Below are 18,851 nucleotides of genomic sequence, written 5' to 3' on the forward strand. Positions count from 1 at the left end.
GTACTGAGGAAACGAATTGATTTGATATTATATTGTATGTACTTAATTACGTTTTTTTTAAAATTCATGTGGAATCAACTGAAAGCAAAACTGAGATTGAAACCAACAAATGATGATAATGATTATTATGATGATAATAATACAAACAGCACCAACTCCACCATCAGTAAAAACAACGATCATTACGACAGCAAGGAATTAATGGTATTAATGGTATTATTAATTAGTTGTATTAATGAAAACAACAACAACAAGAAGCCATGGAGAAATTTCAAGCTGCTGATCACTTTGTAATTTTTTCTAACAATGTCTGATATATGCCAATGGTTAAATTATGTATCAATTAATGTTTGTATGTAAATATTCCGATATACCAATTCCTAAGAATTTATGAAAAAAGCATTCTAAACTAGACCTATACCTTTATTATTTTTCTGCGCGTTTGGAATTGGACAACTAGCCCTGTATAGAGGGCGACATTGTTTAAATTGAGAGGACGATCGAGCTCGAGTGACGTTATATTATTATGCGGGAATTCCCACGGCCGATTTCGTAAACAAAAGTCGAAGACAGCTTTTCCATCTCTTGTTCCATTTCTTATCATATATCAATGCGAAAGAAATTTACCTGTATTTTTCTGATGGACAGGAAATAGCATATGAACATCAAGAGTTTCCTTGTAAGTGGTAAAACTTATTAATTGCATTCATGTTTGCGACGTATGGTTGTGACTCGGTCGTGTGACTGTGAGTGAGTGAAACCAAAGCTAAAGCAAAGGTAGACCGAATTTTTCTGTCTCTTTCGTTCGTTAGCCTCTGATTTGGGTAGGTCGGCTCTCTCTTTAGAGCCGACCTACCCAAATCAGAGGCTAACGAACGAAAGAGACAGAAAAATTCGGTCTAAAGCAAAGGGAGCCAGCCCGGTGTGGAACGTGCCCGACGCTGAGCAGCTAGCAGATGCTATAGGACTTGGCCTACGCTCTGCCAAAGTTATGCCTTACGATTAATAAATAGTTCTTTAATTTTAGATTGATTAAGAAATTGGAAATTATATAAAATGACTGCAATTATGATATTCTATTAGGTTGCTCTATGCTTCATTGTCTTCTTAATTGTGCTCAAAATTTGTGCAAGATTACGACTCTGAATTCTGATATCTGTAGACTCTACAAGTACCGGTACAAGTACAACTACAATTTAATTAGAATCTACAAGAATAAATTCAAACTAATCATCAAAGAGTCATGACTGAATTCAGGAACATGCCTTTGTCACTGATGATAATAATAATATTCAGTTCTTGTATAGATTTAGCGCATTTTATATAACATCCCTAGCTAGGCCTATGCGATTCCAAAGAGCTTTGGAAATTATTACCCGTCCCTAGCTTTAGCTCCGTCATGCGTCAGCCGTTATCAGGGCACAGTGCATTTCAAGGAATAATCCTACCAGGTACCCATTTACCTGACCTGGGTTGAGTGTGGCAAACATAGATTAATGTCTTGCCAAAGGACATATAGTGCCTTGTGATCTACAGTACGTACGATGATGTGTCCACTCGACCACGACACCTCTAAGATAAGGACTTGCTTGTTTTTATGTACAATTGTCAATCACGCATTAACATATATATTTTGGCTATGTTAGTTCATGGAAGGGGGTTGAATGAAGAATTCCATATTGGCTTGTTTTTAATGTAGACAAAACTTACACGGTAGTTAATTATGGTATGCTGTCCAGTGTAATTGATTAATAAAATTTGTTTAAACAAAAGATAAGATTCTCAAGAAGATGGAAAAAATCCCATGCTGTAATGAAGAGGAGGTTTGTAATAGTAGGAGGCGGCTAGGAGCAGGAGGTTTGTAAAAATACATGTATGGAGTAGCAGTGTTCCCCAGGAGTTTTTTCTTTATATGTAAGTGTGATTCTTAATTTAACCAGAATTCTTCTTCAATGTACCAGAGGACTTTTGGCGCTTTCAAGAGTTAAATCACTCACCACTTCCATGTATCTCTCTCGCTGTGGAGATGACCTCAAACATGAATGCGTGAACTTTGGCATGATTAAAGGGTACATAAGACCCGAGTATTTTAATTATTCACTGTGACATTTAAATACTAGATCCTCATTAAAGGGGGTGTTCCATGACGAGACTACGCGTCTTTCCCGTGTCCTGACTTGGGTACAATCGAGTATAATGCGACTACGGACGATGCATCACAGTATTCTCGTCTGTGCAACATACGTAAAACCGAAAGCGTGAGGAGAATTTTGGTCTGTTTCACGAACGCTTGTGCGCGCTGACCATTAATCAAGTCTATTCGTTTATGTGCAGTTCTCCAAAAGAAGTTATAGATGGTGTTAACCAGTGCCATGCTACACCCCCTTTAAGAGCTCTGTCTCTTGTATATCTGCCGATAGTCTGCATGTGAATCATTCAACATTCTAAACAAAGTCTAAATCACAAAAATATATCTCTTTTTTTCTTTGATTATTTTAGACCTAGCCATGAAGAGCAATGGCAGAGTTTGGTGAAAGCCCAAGTTGCAGAGACCAAGAACCCACAGATATCATGAAACAGCCTATCAAGAAGCTTGAACCTGCAATCAACAGGTTCACCAAGATCGCAATACCAGTGGACCTAGAAAGGCTTGCCAATCATTGCAGAAACATTCAGAAGGTGCATAACTGTGATTATACTTCATTGTCGATCGCAGATAATTTACATTTTGGGTGATGCGTATATGTGGCAAACATGTAGAAGTCCAAACATGTAGGAGTCCAAACTGTGGGAAATGTAGTCTAAGCTTTGTTGTTTATTGCCGTCGCATTCATTGGCACCCTTCTGATGGGCACATAGTGATACAATGTCGCAATTTGTAGAAACTCTCATAATGTTTTGTAACCATCTACCAGCTACATTCTGCTCCATAAGTACACTCAAGTGTCTTCCATAATAATAACCCCAGTTTAAAGTTGAAGCATGCATTGAGATGGGGGGATTCAATGATTCATAGAAAATTGGTTTAAGTTAATACAGAAATGCAGAGAAGCATCTCAGATCATTGTTGTATTGGTTTAGATTGCAAGTGTTTTGGAAATCACACAGGTTTCAGTAGTTTACAATATAGTCTCCTTTTATGATAGAGTAACCTTGCCTATGCTCTTGTGGAATATTGTCTATCTCTGATATTTCCTATGTCCTCCCATCCCATTCTTCCTTCCTCCCTCCCTTTGCTCTGCAACCCCTATCACCTGGGCAATTCAATTCGTTCAAAAGATAACAAATTGTGTAGAATTTCATCTTGCAATTGTCTTTTGTGTTTTTGTTGTTCAGTTTCAGCAACTACAACAATGGGATAAACTAAGAGTGGAGCAGATTAATGCCAGGAGAACAGTACAAGTAAGTATTGGTTAATCATTCACTATTCTCCAGCAAGTTAAGGTACAAGACCAGCTAGAACATCATTCACAGGTGCTCTAGTAAGACAGGTTATACCCTACTTACTAGCTACAGCTAGCCCATGTATCATCCAACTTGATCTCTCATAGCTCTCAAGGCATCTACAATTATCCATAACCCTGCACGTTGCTGGCTGTACTGTCTTAGCATTACAGTAGCAATTGTGAGACAAGAAGTACTCAAAATTGGCCAGACAGAGATGTCCGTGGATGGGATAAGTGAACTTGATCACTTGGACCCCTGGGTGTCTCTCTTCCCAGTTGACCTGACTAGATATACAGGAGTACCACTAAAGAGGGGTCTCGACCCCCTAATGGGACTCTTTATTAAGAGTACAGTGGGTTAGGGTTGTACTTGGGGTGTGACCTCTATTTAACAACCTATCTGAAGAACATCATTGCTCTTTTATAGCTTTTAAAAGTATCTGAAACTTTCTTCATCTTCATGGATACCTTGGTGTGTGAGACATCATTAGATTATTAAGAAGACATCCAATGTTAAGATAACTGATGCCTTTCGTGAAGGCAAAATCAGGATCTAATTCATTTCAACTCAAATGGCATTATATCCTATCCTATCTTCCTCTTGTTCTACTCTTCTTTTCGTCTTGAAGCAACTCAAAGCCAATGTCCGGGAGATGGAGAAGGTCAGAATGCAGGTCTGTGATGACGACCAGAAGACATTTGATGACCAGGTCGCACCGGTCAAGGAAGAGGTCATCCAAGCTGTAGTAAAGGTCATTGAGCTATGTGGGGTAGAGAGTTCACCGCTAGACCCACCAATCATGACCCAGTCACTCACAGAATCGCTGCTTGGCACTGACGAGGGTCTGCGATCTAGATTTAGACATACAAACTCACTTGAAGGTACGGTATGTATGATAATATAAAGCCACATTATAGAGTTTTTAGTTCGGTGGTAAAACTGGCATATGAGATTATCATTGGCCAGATTTTAGGGATTTTCACCAGTTAATGGGAAAGATGGAATGGGGGTAATAATAATTATAATAATAATAATAGGCATTTCTATAGCGCCGTCTATCTAGAAATTCTATTCCGAGGCGCATTTATAGATGAACTAAAAATGTACTATGCACTATCACTTTCTTTTTTTCCGACCATAGACCTTACATCCGTAAAACTTTTACTTTGGTGCATGTGGAGCCAATTAAAAGAGGCAAAAATGTTGAATCGATCATAATGCACAAATGTAGTATCTCATGTGCTAAAGTTTACAGGAATATTCGAATAAAACTTTTTTTTCCTTTTCCCTCCTACCCCTATACCCACTCTTAGCAAGTAGCCATAGTTCTTCCATGGAGTCCTCGGATGCTATCCCAGAAGACTTAACACAAGAAGCCAGTGAAGTGCATCATCCCCTTCTACACGATGAGCAACAACAACAGCAGCAACAAACTCAAGAAGCTGCGATGCCATCGGAGCAAGTCCAAGAATCATGGGACATGCTGAAAAATGAGCTGGTTGAATTAAACAGCCTCACGCATGAGTTTGCTGCCCAAGTACAGGCAAGTAATTGAACTAATGGATTAATCAAGAGATCCATTTATTATTCATCAATTCTCTCCTCACACCTGTTGTTTCAGTTGGCCATTGTAAACAGTGTCTTGCACTCGACTTTTAATCATGGCTTTAAATAAAAAATTTGAAATGCAGTTAAATGTACTCTTTGAATTATGGGTGGCTGCCCCAAAAAACAAAAACTCTCTGAAAATTAAAGCTTTATTTTTTGTTAAAGGAATTAGTGGATGTGACTATTTTTACCTGCCTCCAATTACCCTGAGCTAGTGGTAATTCTCAAATAAGGTTTAAGCAACAACATGGGAATGGGTGATAGTTCAGGTTCTTGTTGTGATTATATTCTTTCTATTGATTTGTCACTTTTTATATTCTAAACTGTGTTATATCATTTCTAAACTTTATACTAGTGTGAGCCTGTAAGTCCTGTGTTTTGTTGAAAATCATTGCAAGCCTACTTAAAGAAAGTTTATCTTTTTATTTTATTATGTGACATAGGCACAGCAAGAGCAGGTGGACAGTATACAGAACAACATTCAGGTAGCTCAGACAAATATCCAAACTGGTGTGAAACATCTCTTAAAGGTGAGACCTTCTAGAAGTAAAATCAGTGAATTAACAAGGGATGGGTGACGATTAACCCTTTAGCAACCAAACCGCCTGAAACCACCCTTCCTTTTACTCACTGAACTGGCCTAAACTACCCATCCGTTTCCCTCCGTTTAATGCACTGTAGTATCCGTTCTAGGGTCTACCGTGAAAATGTTATACGTACGTAAGCCTTGTGTTTTAAATGATATCCTCTTTCACATCATTATACAATTTAAATGAAAAATAGCGCATGTTTCATATTGTTGAGAACAATGTCAAAATAAGAGCAACATTGCAACATCTTCCAGTGAGTAAGAGGCAATTTTTTTTCAAAATCTCTTGTTGCTAATGGGTTAACAAAGGATGGGTGAAGATTGTGCTGTAAATTTGTGTACCGTACATGGGTTAAGCACATGGTAAAAAGAAGAGTGACTTCTAGTAATGATGAAATAATTCATGAGCTTACTCATTCTTTTTATTTTCGTGTAAAAATGTTATAGTGGCAATGTTGTCATATATCAAATATGGTTAAAAAATAGTTAATCACTGTGGGCCAAAATCCAAAATTATGTCACATGATTACTTTGTATGTAGTCCCATCACCCACTTACCCATATCTTTTGCTATGTGCAGCATGATTATTTCAATTTTGAGAAGAAGAAAAAATTGTTGATATTAGTGATTTGAATGGTGTTGCCAGGAGATTCACTTTTTCAAATCACTTGCTTTTTGATTAAAACAGGCATCTACGTACAAAGCAGCCATGCTACCAATAGGTGGCGCCATTCTAGGAGGAATATGTGGCGGCCCTGTTGGCTTCGTGGCTGGTATGAAGGTCGGTGCGGCCGCTGCCATTGGGGGCGGGGCTATAGGCTTCTTGAGTGGACGCGCCATCAAGAAACGCCAAGACAAGAAGATCCAGATGGAGATGTCGGTTCTCACTAACGGGACTCTAGAGGGCAGTGTGGCAGAATCGAGCAAGGACAAGTGAAAGAAACTAGAAGAATCCTGATGGATGAGCGAAAGGAAACCGCACCGTGTTGGTGAATGGAGCAACCCGAGGCATCATCAAGATGCCATATGGAGACAATACATGCTCTGTAGTCCATGGTGCCGAGATGTGGCTTCCACTTTAGATGGAAATTCAAGTGAACAGAATTTACTCTGGATGCAGCTGACGCATATTAATTAAGCTCTGCACTCTGCAGACATATCTGACATGAATGGTCATTCCAGAAATTGTGTTTTTTTCCTTCTTCTAATGGGTGATGCAAAGAGAGTGCAAATGGGAGAGCAATTGCATTAAATCAATAAAGAAGTTCCTGTGTATAAGACTTGAGGTTAAGTAAGCTATTCACAATCCCTCCTTGTGCGCATGTACACACAAAACAAATTCTTATGCTAGTGCAATGTTTTGAAAGCTAATTATGAAACATGCTCTTGCTGAGTTTGTCTCTTGTTGATGTTGTTCAAATGATACCTGTTGTGTTTAAATTGCAGTGTTGAAGATATTTATGTTATCATATTATTTCCTTTCTTTTTCACAAGAATATGTCATGTAGGCAGGAGACAATTTTTGATGTTTTTTTCTTTAAAAATGGTGCAACTATAATCCCTCAGAAGTGGAGAAAGTACACTTATGCATTGTTCACCAGCTTGAATTCCATTTACAATTACCATTTTGTAAAGCATTGTTTTTGAGCTACCATCAAGTCTGAATAGTATTATTGTTTTTATCAATATACCCTATTTTAACTGGGCTATTTCAGACCAGGTTTTTAATGGGGGGGGGGGGTCAATTTGACCCCCCCCCCTAAGATCTCGGCCGTTTCACAGCCGATCGCCGCGAAAATTTGCATTCATGTCAAGTGAAGTGTATAGAATACTATGGTAATTTCAATTTTTTTGAAAAATTCACTCATTTGCATATTTATGGTAATTGATGCAAATAAGGTCATAAAATTCCCATTTTTGCCCATATATCATACATTATTTATATCTAAGCATTCTTTTTCGATACATATATTTGTTAGACCATTTGGAATAATAATACAACACAAAAAATTGGAAGAGCCAGGTTATTCCTTATGTTATCTCTTGTTTTGATAATTTCTTATGTATTTCATTGTTTTTTAACTTATGTATTTTATTGTTTTTGTTGTTTTTGTTGTTTTATTTCTGTAATAACTACAATTCAACTATTTTGACCCCAAAACAAACACCTAAACTTTAAACAAGACTAAATAACCAATATTTTATCTCTTTTTAGGAAAAATGACATTTCCATATGTTTTGTATACAAATCACAATAATGAGCGATTTTCGGGCTGACATGCGAACATAAAAGGTCACGTGACTTTGTAACTATACGTCCGATTTTTGACAAAATTGTTTTAAAAGATGCGTAAGATTCAAAAGAAAAAAGTCATAAAAGGAAAATTTTATATCTGCCGCGGTTTCGGAGTAGTCGCAAAATTTCTACTGGGGGGGGGGGGGTCAAATTGACCCCCCCCCCCCCCAGTTAACGTAGGGTTAATGCTTCCTGGCAGAAATTTCAATTATTTAAACATATTTGTGGCTTACACCCAGTAAATAAGATTGATTGATCGATCTGTATTGAAAAACAAGCCAGAAAAAATCTTGGAACCAGCACGATTTGAACCTGCCATCTACTGTCCATGGCACAGTCACGATGAACTAGAAACAAATACCCAGACTCTCCTGATTCAATTACAGATCGATCAATCAATCTTATTTACTGGGTGTAAGCCACAAATATGTTTAAATAATATTGTTGTTATGTTTATTTTTTATCATCATTATGTTAAATGCTTTACTTTGTGTTACTAAAAGAAGCTCTGCCGTTCAACCAGAGATGATTTTATGATGCATGTCATCAGAAATTTGTTTTCAGTATTTATCCAAAACTACTAATATCTCATAGAATTTGCTATATTTGAGTGATATTTACTACAGTGTATTAGCATTAGGAGGGTAGTTGGCATTGTGCGGGAACTATTTTACATAAGGTATATGTGCATACAGGGGCGTACGCAGGATTTTTTCAAGGGGGGGGGGGGTTTAAAATCTGGCCCAAAATATTTTGCTCCCGAAAATTTGAAAATCGAGCCGGCCGAAAAGTCGCTCAGTGGGGTTGTAGATAGTTGACTAGAAATTCTTAGCTTTATCCTATCTGAAATATGATTTTAGGTATTCTGTGAACATGTAGCCAATGTAAAGAATAAAGGGGATTTGGAGGGTGGTAAAGAGAGGGGGGGGGGGGGAGTAGAAGGGTTGAGAATACCGGTATATATCTTTTAACCACAGGAGGGCAAGTTATACTGTGACCAAGGTTTGTTTATTTGTGTTTAATTGTGATTAACAATGAGTCTATGCAAATTGTTTTTAATCAATATATGATTTAATTAATAAACATGTGTATCATTAGGCATATTTCTTGTATTTGTAATATTTACAACTTGTCAAATTATTTACTTAGCTAAAATTGAGGATATTCACACACATTTTGTGGTATGGCTCTATAAATTTTTGATTCAGAACCCTGAAGAAAAAACAAATCTGCCCACACTTTTTTACAGTACCATATAGCTCTTGATTTCAGGAATCACTAAGCATAAAATAGCATTAAAATTCTTAAATTGGCAACATGTTGTAAAGTCCAAAATCCATGTTTCTCCTTTATTTGACATAGTTTCTGTCCATGTATATCTTTTTCACATACATGAATTCTTGTTATATAAATGTAGCAATAAAAGATAGGTGCCAGTTTTGCCAATTAAGGACAAAAGTTGACCAATTACCGGTATGTATGTATATACTAATTTCTTTCCTAAACGGGAAAAATGAGCGCAGAGTCTGATGTAGATAGACCAAGCTGGTGGAATACAGGCCAGTGATGGTTAGTTGTTGACTCCCAGACTCGGTACAGACATTGGATTGAGATTAGGGAATACCACTGTTACAAAACGTACTAGAGCTTTAGAGCTCATAAGACCCATCACATCGTAATAGATGGACATCTGGCTAAATGTTGTTCAGATGAATTTATGACAGAACGTTTTGAAAATGATTATTTCCTATTTATTATTGTTGTATACATCAATGTGAATTGGGTTACCAAAGTGCCTGTGTGGATGTGTTTGCACAGAATAAATTTACCAATTCATGTACGTGCATTCTCATTGTGTTCATTTTTGTCTGTTGCAGTTAAGAGGCTTATCATGAACATGCCCCCCCCCCCCAAAAAAAAAAAAAATAATAATAAATAAATAAATAAAAAATAAAAAAAATTAAAAAAATAAGGGGTAAAAAGTAAGGGAAAGGGAGAGACAGACCAAGGGAGAGAGGTACAAAGGAGGGGGCAGAGAGAGATAGAACAGGGCAGAGAGTGGGGAGAAAGGAAGAGAAAGAGAGAGAGAGAGAAGTGGTGTTAATGATGTTCACTCTTTCTTGTAAATCTAGGTGTGGGCCTATAGTTTATTAAAGATTAAATAATAATCTGTACTTTTATCCTTGGAAGATGTGTTCCCCATGTGTTCCCCATTGAGTCCTTAGAGTGTTGTCCAATGACTACATCGAGTCACTGATTGGTGCAGAACAAGAAGGGACCGACAGCTGATCTGACTTGAATGATAAACAATGGTGACATCTAACTATATTATCTCAATGAGGATCCTGTGATCTAATGAAAGAGCGCCATCTCTTGTTATGAAACTATGTCGAACTATGTCGAACTTTGTTGTAATGATCCTTCACGCACCGAAAATGTTGGAAGCCCAAAATTTGCTAAAAGAATTGTGGTTTAAAAAAAATAACTTAAATTGTATAATGATGTGAAAGAGGATGTCTTTAACACACACTTCTGCAAGGAATAAAAAAAAATGTATTTGAAGACGAATATTGATGACAAAATACCATATTTGGGATTTTTGTTGTACGCAGAAAAACAGAGTTTTGTTTTCTTTCATCAATATTCGTTTTCAAACACATTTATTTTGAAATTCCTTGCAGAAGTTTGTGTTGAATGACATCCTTATTTATCATTATACAATTTGGGTGAAATTTTTCCAAGAAATCTTTGGGGCTCCCAATTAATGGGAGTAGAAAACTCAGAAAACATAATGAATCTTCGAGAAAAATCGGACAAGGAATAAAATCACCCCCCCCCCCCTAACCACCCAACGAAATTCTATAGGATAAGGATGTCTAATAATATCACACATGGAAAACTATCCGGTTGTAAACAAAATTAAATATTTAAAATAACATATTTTTTCAGGTATTGCTTATGAAAACATGGGTAGAGATCGTTAAACGATTAACTGCTGTTTTAGTTTTTATTAATTTCAGCTATTTTGGGGGTCGTTTTGGCCCACATTCTACTAAATTAAATCCGACGCGAAGTCTCACGTTTAAACAAAGGGAAACTTAAGGGTTAGGCGACAAGACATGCCTTGGTGGAACTCGAACTTCAAAGCCAGCGTCGGGTTTCAATTTCAGCAGAAAAGGCGACCACGGACTGTTTGTTCAAAGAAAAGGATAGGATGCACAATTTTTCGATACGCATATTGTAACTCGGGAGAGAGAGAGAGAGAGAGAGAGAGAGAGAGAGAGAGAGAGAGAGAGAGAGAGACTAGAGAGAAAGAGACTAGATAGAGGTTTTGAGGGAATGGGATCGGGGGAAGGGAAAGGAAATAGCGAGAGTGTGAGAGATCTGAAAAGTTTCCCAGTTCCTTGTTCATGTTAGCCAAATCAGATAAGGAAAGAGGAAAACTCACCAAAAGAAGAAAATCATAGAAAGTGTTCGGATATGAAGATAAGGAAACATAAAGAGAACAAAATTGAAAAGAGAAGCACTTTTTGTTCATAACACAATCGTTATTCTTTTCCTGCATGAGAGACTAACAAAGTAGGCTAGAATGTTCGTGTGGTGAATATAGTGGTGGAGAAAGAGAAAAAGAAAGAGAGATAGAGAGTAACGAAGAAAGGAAGGAAAGAAGAAAGGAGGAAAGAAGAAAGGAGGAAAGAAAGAAATGAAACGAATCAAGAAAGAAAGAGAAATCAGATGCAAGCAATAAAAGACATGAAATAACAACAGTTCATAAGAAAGAACGGGAACCTTTTTTGTTAAGCAGAAGTTGAAAAGGTCTATATATACTGCCAAAATACTCTTTACATCGGTACATTTCCCAGAAAAATATGAGGAGCTTAGGCACCGTTTTACAATTTAAGACCATGTTGCATTTCAAGACATTAAGCCCCCCCCCCTCAGGTTTTGTCATTACACCAATGCATGTTATCGAACATCCCAGTCGAACATTCAAGTTCAACTATACCTTGAGGAAAGAGGAAAACAAATTGCAATGGAAAGGGCTACTCTTTCTATTCACTTTTTAAAAATGGGAGGTCTTGGAAGGTTTTGTGTGAAAGAGGCAACTTCCCAGCCCTCTATCCAAGCAGTCTTTCTTTGCTTTGTGTTTGTTTGTTGTTGTTTTTGTTGTTGTCGGTTTATTTTAATTTAAAAAAATCTTTATCTCTCTCTCTCTCTCTCTCTCTGAGTGATTTTTTTTTTCTCTCTTCAGAAGTAGTACTGTATTACACACACAAAAATTGACAGATTATAATATTTCAGGTGCAAGCATTTATTTATTTTGTTTACTTCAACAGATAAAGCGTTTTTGAAAGAAGAAAAATGAACATGAAATTACTAAGGTATCTTATCATTTGTATGATTACTATTTTTGTTTTAAATGAATAAGGAAATGTATGAAAGAGTTGCCATTTTGTTTAGCAATTGATGTTAAATTAAGAATTATACTTTTGTATTGCATTTTGATTATTCTGAATGTGATGTTAAAGGCATCGTTTAACAATTTTAACTGTAAGATGCACGGCCCTACGTGTTATCAGTGTCTGTGATATTGTGTGATATTGAAGCCCTAAGAAAATGATCAAGAAGTGCTTAAAAAAAGTAAATATATTTGAATGACCGGTTTTTACCATACTCGTTTCCCCCAATAGACTGTAGTGTTATGAAAACCGTTAGGAAAACGCAAAATTTGATTTCGATTTCCAATCATAGAGAAAAAGTGAGGTAAAGCAATGGTGTTGGGATTTTAAATCAGAAAATTGAATTTAAAACAACTGATAAAATGTTGACAATCTATTGATAAGAAAATAACAGGTATAATTTAATTTTTTGTCTTAAATGAAATTTGAAATGAGATATGGATTTTCTTAACTAGTTATGATACTTTTGAAATGCACCGGTACCCACTGATTTTACAATTTATACTTTTTATGATATACACTTTCTCTGAATATATCGTAAACTGTGAACCGCTAGCGTTCCATAGAAGGAAGTTTTTTTTTTTGGAGATAGGGGGGGGGGGGGGGGGGTAAAGAAAGGTTTGTTTAGTCACGTGATATATGAATCCGAGAATCGACGTATAGATAAAGTGTGTGTGCTGTACGTATACGAGATGCGGATGTGTGTTTCTCGTGAGTGTGTAATCTGTGTACAACATGCATATTCCTGATCGCTGGCTTTTTGCAGTACGGTAACAGCTCCGAGATCATAAAATCTTCTCAAACTGACTTGTTTAAAATCTCGGAAAATAGTATATCGGAGGTCTGGAGGCCCAACAGTTTTTGCTTTTAGGCCCTTATTAATTTTGAGAATTGAGTGGCGTCAGCTCTTATTTTTCAGAGATGGCGGAGAGAGGACTGGACGTGTCTCGGTTTCAAATTCCGACCCACATTCAGGAGTCGTTAGGCGAACTGGAACAAGAATTAGCTGAAGGTAAGGTCCATACGCTGCCGCATATTTTAGCCAGCGCTACGGGCGTGTGCTGGCGTGAGTGTGGTGTGTACGAAGAATGTGTGGCCTGTTAATTGAATGTGAGCACTTGCATTCCAGTATTTCAAAACCAATGATAATAATGACATGTTTAACACTGCTGAAACTTGAAGACTTCATCTAACATAACATTTTGAAAGAAATACTTTCTCTATCATGAATAACACATTCCTATACCGAATTACTAGATCTAGAGTCTAGATACATTATTTCATGTAGATCTAAAATTGTAATTGATGTACTCATGTGATGTGTATGGTGCATGGTGGAGTGTCCACCGTCGTTTGGAAGAGATTCTAAAAACATATTTGTCTTTTAAGTAGTGACTTGTGAGGGAATTAGGGGAGCCAGACATACGTCATACAACGTAGCTAATCTCATGGGATCATATCCCCAAAGGAAATAGACTGATTTTGGGGTCGAATTTAATTACCGTAGACTAAATTTCAAATTTAAAAAAAGGAAAGTAAAATTGTAGACTAGATCTACTGAAAACGTGAAGTACCAGAGAGTTTAACGATGAAGAAATTTGTCATCCTTAGCATTTGAAAAAGTCAACATGGCACAATGGCATATAGAACTTTAGCTTACATTTAGCGCATGTGCAAATCGTTCATCCGATCTTGGCAAATCACAGCCTCATTTTACTAAATTAACGCAGACAAGGGCTTTTCTTATTGGCTATCGCTGTTTTCCATTCACTCAATGCTATAAGATATTTGTGCGACGAGCAAGCTTGCAATTTTCCTTCTTTTTTTTCGATACCAAAATTATGATATTTCAGTCAAACCCTCCATTTGTTATGATTTTTTCACTTAAGGATTGGTTTAAGCGTATGACTGGAAATAAAATAGTTGTAACACAATCCCTGACACGACACTAATGTCCTTTGGCAAGACATCAATCTACATTGGCACCTCCATAGTCCATACCCAGGAGAGAATCAGGGACCTGTAAATGATCACATAAACAAAAAGCTCACTTTGGTAACTTCAGCTATTATAAGTTGTACAACTCACAATTTGGGTGGATTGTTATGTTTTTAAGAGCCCTGGCTGTCACATGAGTAACTGAGCCTATTAGGACCCATGAAAGAAAATGTCATACTTACATTTTGTTGTTGAATATATGGTATATATAAATATAAACTATAATTATTATAATATCATTAAAAAAAAAGAAAATTTGGTTTTAAAATGTATAGAAATTCTCATGTTACCTGAAATTGTCAATTATCTGTATTTTGGTTGTGCAAAACAAAAAGTAGCCTGTAGACATGGAAAAATCTTGTCAGAACAAGAATGGCAGATTTCTAGACTTTCTTGGCAGGTGAACTGTGTACCTGACAGTGTCCACAAACCATTCGGGATGTGTTCATACAGGTACATGTACTGCTGAGCAAGCGTACTTCAGCAGCTCATAAAGATCAGTGTCGCTCATGGTCTTATCCGATCTTGAGGGATCTGAGAGGAACTTGAAGGAAGTTGGGTTTCATCCAGGGAAGCTTGATAATTTCCTTTCTCTCATTTGCCTCGATTCCCTTGCGCATTTCTGGTGATGGTGTGTAGAGATATGCGGTTCACAGGTAGTGCATGCCTTGTGAATGTTTGTCTAGGTAGTGGCTTGTGATCCAGGATGATTTTCATGCTTGTAGAGTTAAAAGAAGACATGCACAGTCTGTACAGTTTGTAAACAAATATTGTCCTGATGTGATCTCTGAACTGTATAATTGAGAATATTTTAAAGAAATGATCGGAGAGACTGATGTATATTTACATATCTGGATTTTTAAACAAAATTCCTTAACAAAATATAATGTCTCCATGAGCATTTCATCATAATTTTGAATAAATTCAGCCATTATTCTTCTGTGTATTTTTTTTTTTGAGAGATGAATCAACATTCACATTTCTTCATGATGGAACTATTTACAGGTGTATTCCCCAAAATACTTTTGTCATGATTGACTGTTAAAGGTCTTGAAATTGAAGTGACAACTTGAGATTCATATTCTAAAGGAATGAGATAAAATACAATACAAAGCACCTTTCAATGTCATTCTTGTTGTTGTATTCTTTATGAATATTTGAAGTTGGAATGTCATATCCTGAATGTGGTCACAATATTTTGACTTTTGGCAATTGCAAATAAATTTCAGCCATGTCATGGAAGGCAAACTTTATGACACACCAGAAATTAGTTGATTTTAAAGCTCTTATTTCTTTGCTTTCTCTTTTTTTAAAAATAAACTTATTGTTTAAAACTAACTGGACCTTAGGAGAAGTTCCATCTTGAAACATGATTACTTAGAAATTAGAATATCTTTTTGTTTTGTAGCTTTACCCAGTAGTTATCACGTCTATCATCTGTGAAACACAGCATTCGTCTCAGACATTGCTCAAGAAGTAATACCCACATCAAGCACTTCCTGCACCCTAATAAACTTGGTTATGCCCCTTGTCTTTCCCCTGTCTAGACGTTGCCAATTTGGCTGCCCCCTCCGGTCACTAACTAAAAGCTGTTAGACACAATTTTGTAACCAACAATGTAAGATTACAAAGTAGAAACATTATGACAAATTAAACAACAATGAAAGACATAACTTGTAAATTGATGAATTGTAGGGCAGTGACAATTTCAGCTCATTGGTCCATTGTTTATGAACCTTAACCCATTGCCTATGGGAACTGAATGGTCCCTGTTTTTTAAGCCTATATATGGGAACAAGAGGATTCAGTAGTTAAACTGGGTAACATGGATAAGTGCACAGTTAGTAAATCACAGAGAAATAACCATGATAAAAAATTGCCCATATGATATAAAACTATATGTTGAGGAGTATATTGGAATTCCGTAATACTGTCATTAGTACTCACTACCCATATAATCTTGATTAGCACCAACGTTTTTGGACTGATTTTTATCACATGTAATCTCAAAAGTTCAGTACCTTAATACTTAAATACATACAATACAAAGAGCTTTTCAAAATATAGTTCCAATGACATCATCTAGATGTACATTTATATAATACTGCATAGTAAATGTATAAAGTACATGTACATGTATGCAGCATTTCTCAAGGTGTTAACGTATTCGTCTAACGGCTTGCAGTACTGTAGTCTGTAGGGAGACAGGATGGTAGCTTAATTTGTTAGAACCTTGATCCTTTTCCTTTTTCCTTTCCTGACATCCCCCCTGGACCAGATTGTATCATTGCACCTGATTCTAGTTATACCTGCTCTAGGGTTATATTAATACTGTACCAGAGTGCATGCCTTACACTGATTTAAACTGATGAGAAAAATATGTGTACCCGACTACCCGGTACACAATGTAACTACAGTATATTAATAAAAAATAGACATGACAGGTGAATACATGTGAATATATGTACCTGTACATTTGGCCAAGTGCTGCTTTCAGGTACCGGTATTGATCTTTTGTTTAGAAAGACAAAGATTTACAATGGATGTTCGGCCTTGAGTCTTCATCACAAATCTACCGTAGACACGGTCCATACAGTAGAGTCAGTGACCACCAAGTTTGACTGATGCTCATTTTCAATCATGGCATTAAGTTAACAGAATTTATGAAGAAAGGTATTTGACACTGATAATAATAATAATAAAGATAGATTTATTGAGCGCATAATAAACAGAAGTTTCTCTACGCACTTTACAAAGTAAAAAGGTAAATTCCTGCATGCTGGCTTCCAGATATTAAGTATTTAATTTTTTGTTTGTGTTTTGTAATCAATAAATCTCTTGTACTGGTCATCATTGAAAATGAAGCACCAGAAGCTAAAATATCATGATGTGATATTTAAAAAATGCTCCTTCTGTAATGAAAAATGATGATAAATATTGCCAAAAGAATTCACTGTACTGTACATGACCGATAAACTTGTGGGAGTTTTGAATGTATGTGGTGTAATGACCGTTATGCCTGAATGGAAGAACAATGGTTGCAATCAAATACCAACACAATGAAATCCATAGACCGTCACTTTTGAACTTACAGGTGCCGAAACCGATTTGTTGATTTTACCATTTTCAAAACCAGCGTGCGTCCAGAATAACCACCCTTAGCAACCCTGTGTGACACCCATTCCCAACCATATCAAGTGTTTTCTTGTGTATGCATGGTTGATATCGGTTGATTCAGCGATGACTAATTGTGTCCAAAATATCTGTTGCGTTGTGCCACAGAAACGTCATGAGATGCACCACATAACCACAGACAGTGCATGTTTATTTTGGGGGAAATTTTCTTATAAGTTTGGTACTTTGTGCCAAAATCATTTAGGAAGGGAACATTGAGGGTGATAAAACTGCAGCAATTTTTTTTCTTTTGTTGAGTGAATCTAAAGAAGAATGTACACTGTAAATACTGCTAGAAGACAGTTCTCACAATTATTTTATTGTAACTAGTGATTTATTTATATTCTTATTCAGAATAACCAGACCTATATTGTATTTATTCTGGTACAGTGTACTTTAAAAATTAAAGCACAATTTCCCTTTCAATTCATGTCATAATGCTTGATCAATGTATTGTTAAGCTCTTCCTTGATATGAAGTAAATTACTTTTTAAAACCCTTTCCATGATTGATTGCATTTTTATAGGCGGTACTTGAATGTCTACTAGAGTTTCCATCAAATGAGTGCGTATGAAAAATAGGGGATATCTATGGCTCTCCAATGATATGTTTGATTATAGTAAAGCAATGTGTTGAAAACAATCAATTGAGCCATACAATGGTAGATTTTGTTTAGATAGGGAAGCAAGAAAACAGCCAAGTCCAAAGTCCAAGTTGAATCAAAACAGGAATGTATTTCATAATGGCTCTCTGCATCTTCAGAAAATGGCAAAGATGGAAGATAAGGGAAAAGATAACAAGGTACAGATAGACAGACAGACGGACATGTACATGTACAGACAAACAAAGAAGTAGTTGAGAAAGGGAAATTGAGAGTGCTTAGAGCCTAAAGGGACTTAACTCACTTAAATTTAAATGTAATGTCAACTCCCTTCTTGTCCTGAAACTGATACGAGAAAGAGAAGGAGAGAAAAGAGAGGTGGGGTGACTCAAAGAAAGAAAGAGTGAGCAAGTCAAAGAGTAAATTGAATGCAGAGAGCAAAAATAGAGGAATCTGTAGATTTGGGGGTTGAAAGAGAGAAAGAGAGAGAGAGAAGAGAGAAAGAGAGAGCGAAAAAGAGAGAGGGGGGAGGGAAGGTTGTTTTGTATTTTGGTAAAGTGCTACCTGGGTACAAAAATACATCATGATCTTGAAACTTGATATGAACTGGTGCCTTATTTTCTCATAATAAAGCTTAATGGGGTCACTGAGTTGACCCGTAATAGTGACCCATGACC

At 36.5% G+C, this 18,851-nt stretch overlaps 1 protein-coding gene across 1 annotated transcript; it reads left to right on the plus strand.

Moving 5' to 3' along the window:
* The first annotated feature begins 501 nt into the window (after positions 1-501).
* On the plus strand, positions 502-6,744 carry LOC575615 (syntaxin-17). The gene is made up of 7 exons (XM_030974735.1): positions 502-679; positions 2,500-2,679; positions 3,337-3,402; positions 4,076-4,328; positions 4,761-4,990; positions 5,499-5,585; positions 6,334-6,744. The coding sequence occupies exons 2-7, from the start codon at positions 2,518-2,520 to the stop codon at positions 6,580-6,582; spliced, it is 1,047 nt and encodes a 348-aa protein (XP_030830595.1). The 5' UTR covers positions 502-679; positions 2,500-2,517; the 3' UTR covers positions 6,583-6,744.
* The last annotated feature ends 12,107 nt before the right edge of the window (positions 6,745-18,851 follow it).

This window comes from Strongylocentrotus purpuratus, unplaced genomic scaffold (genome assembly GCF_000002235.5).
Source record: "Strongylocentrotus purpuratus isolate Spur 01 unplaced genomic scaffold, Spur_5.0 spur5_scaffold_7, whole genome shotgun sequence".
Taxonomy (NCBI): domain Eukaryota; kingdom Metazoa; phylum Echinodermata; class Echinoidea; order Camarodonta; family Strongylocentrotidae; genus Strongylocentrotus; species Strongylocentrotus purpuratus.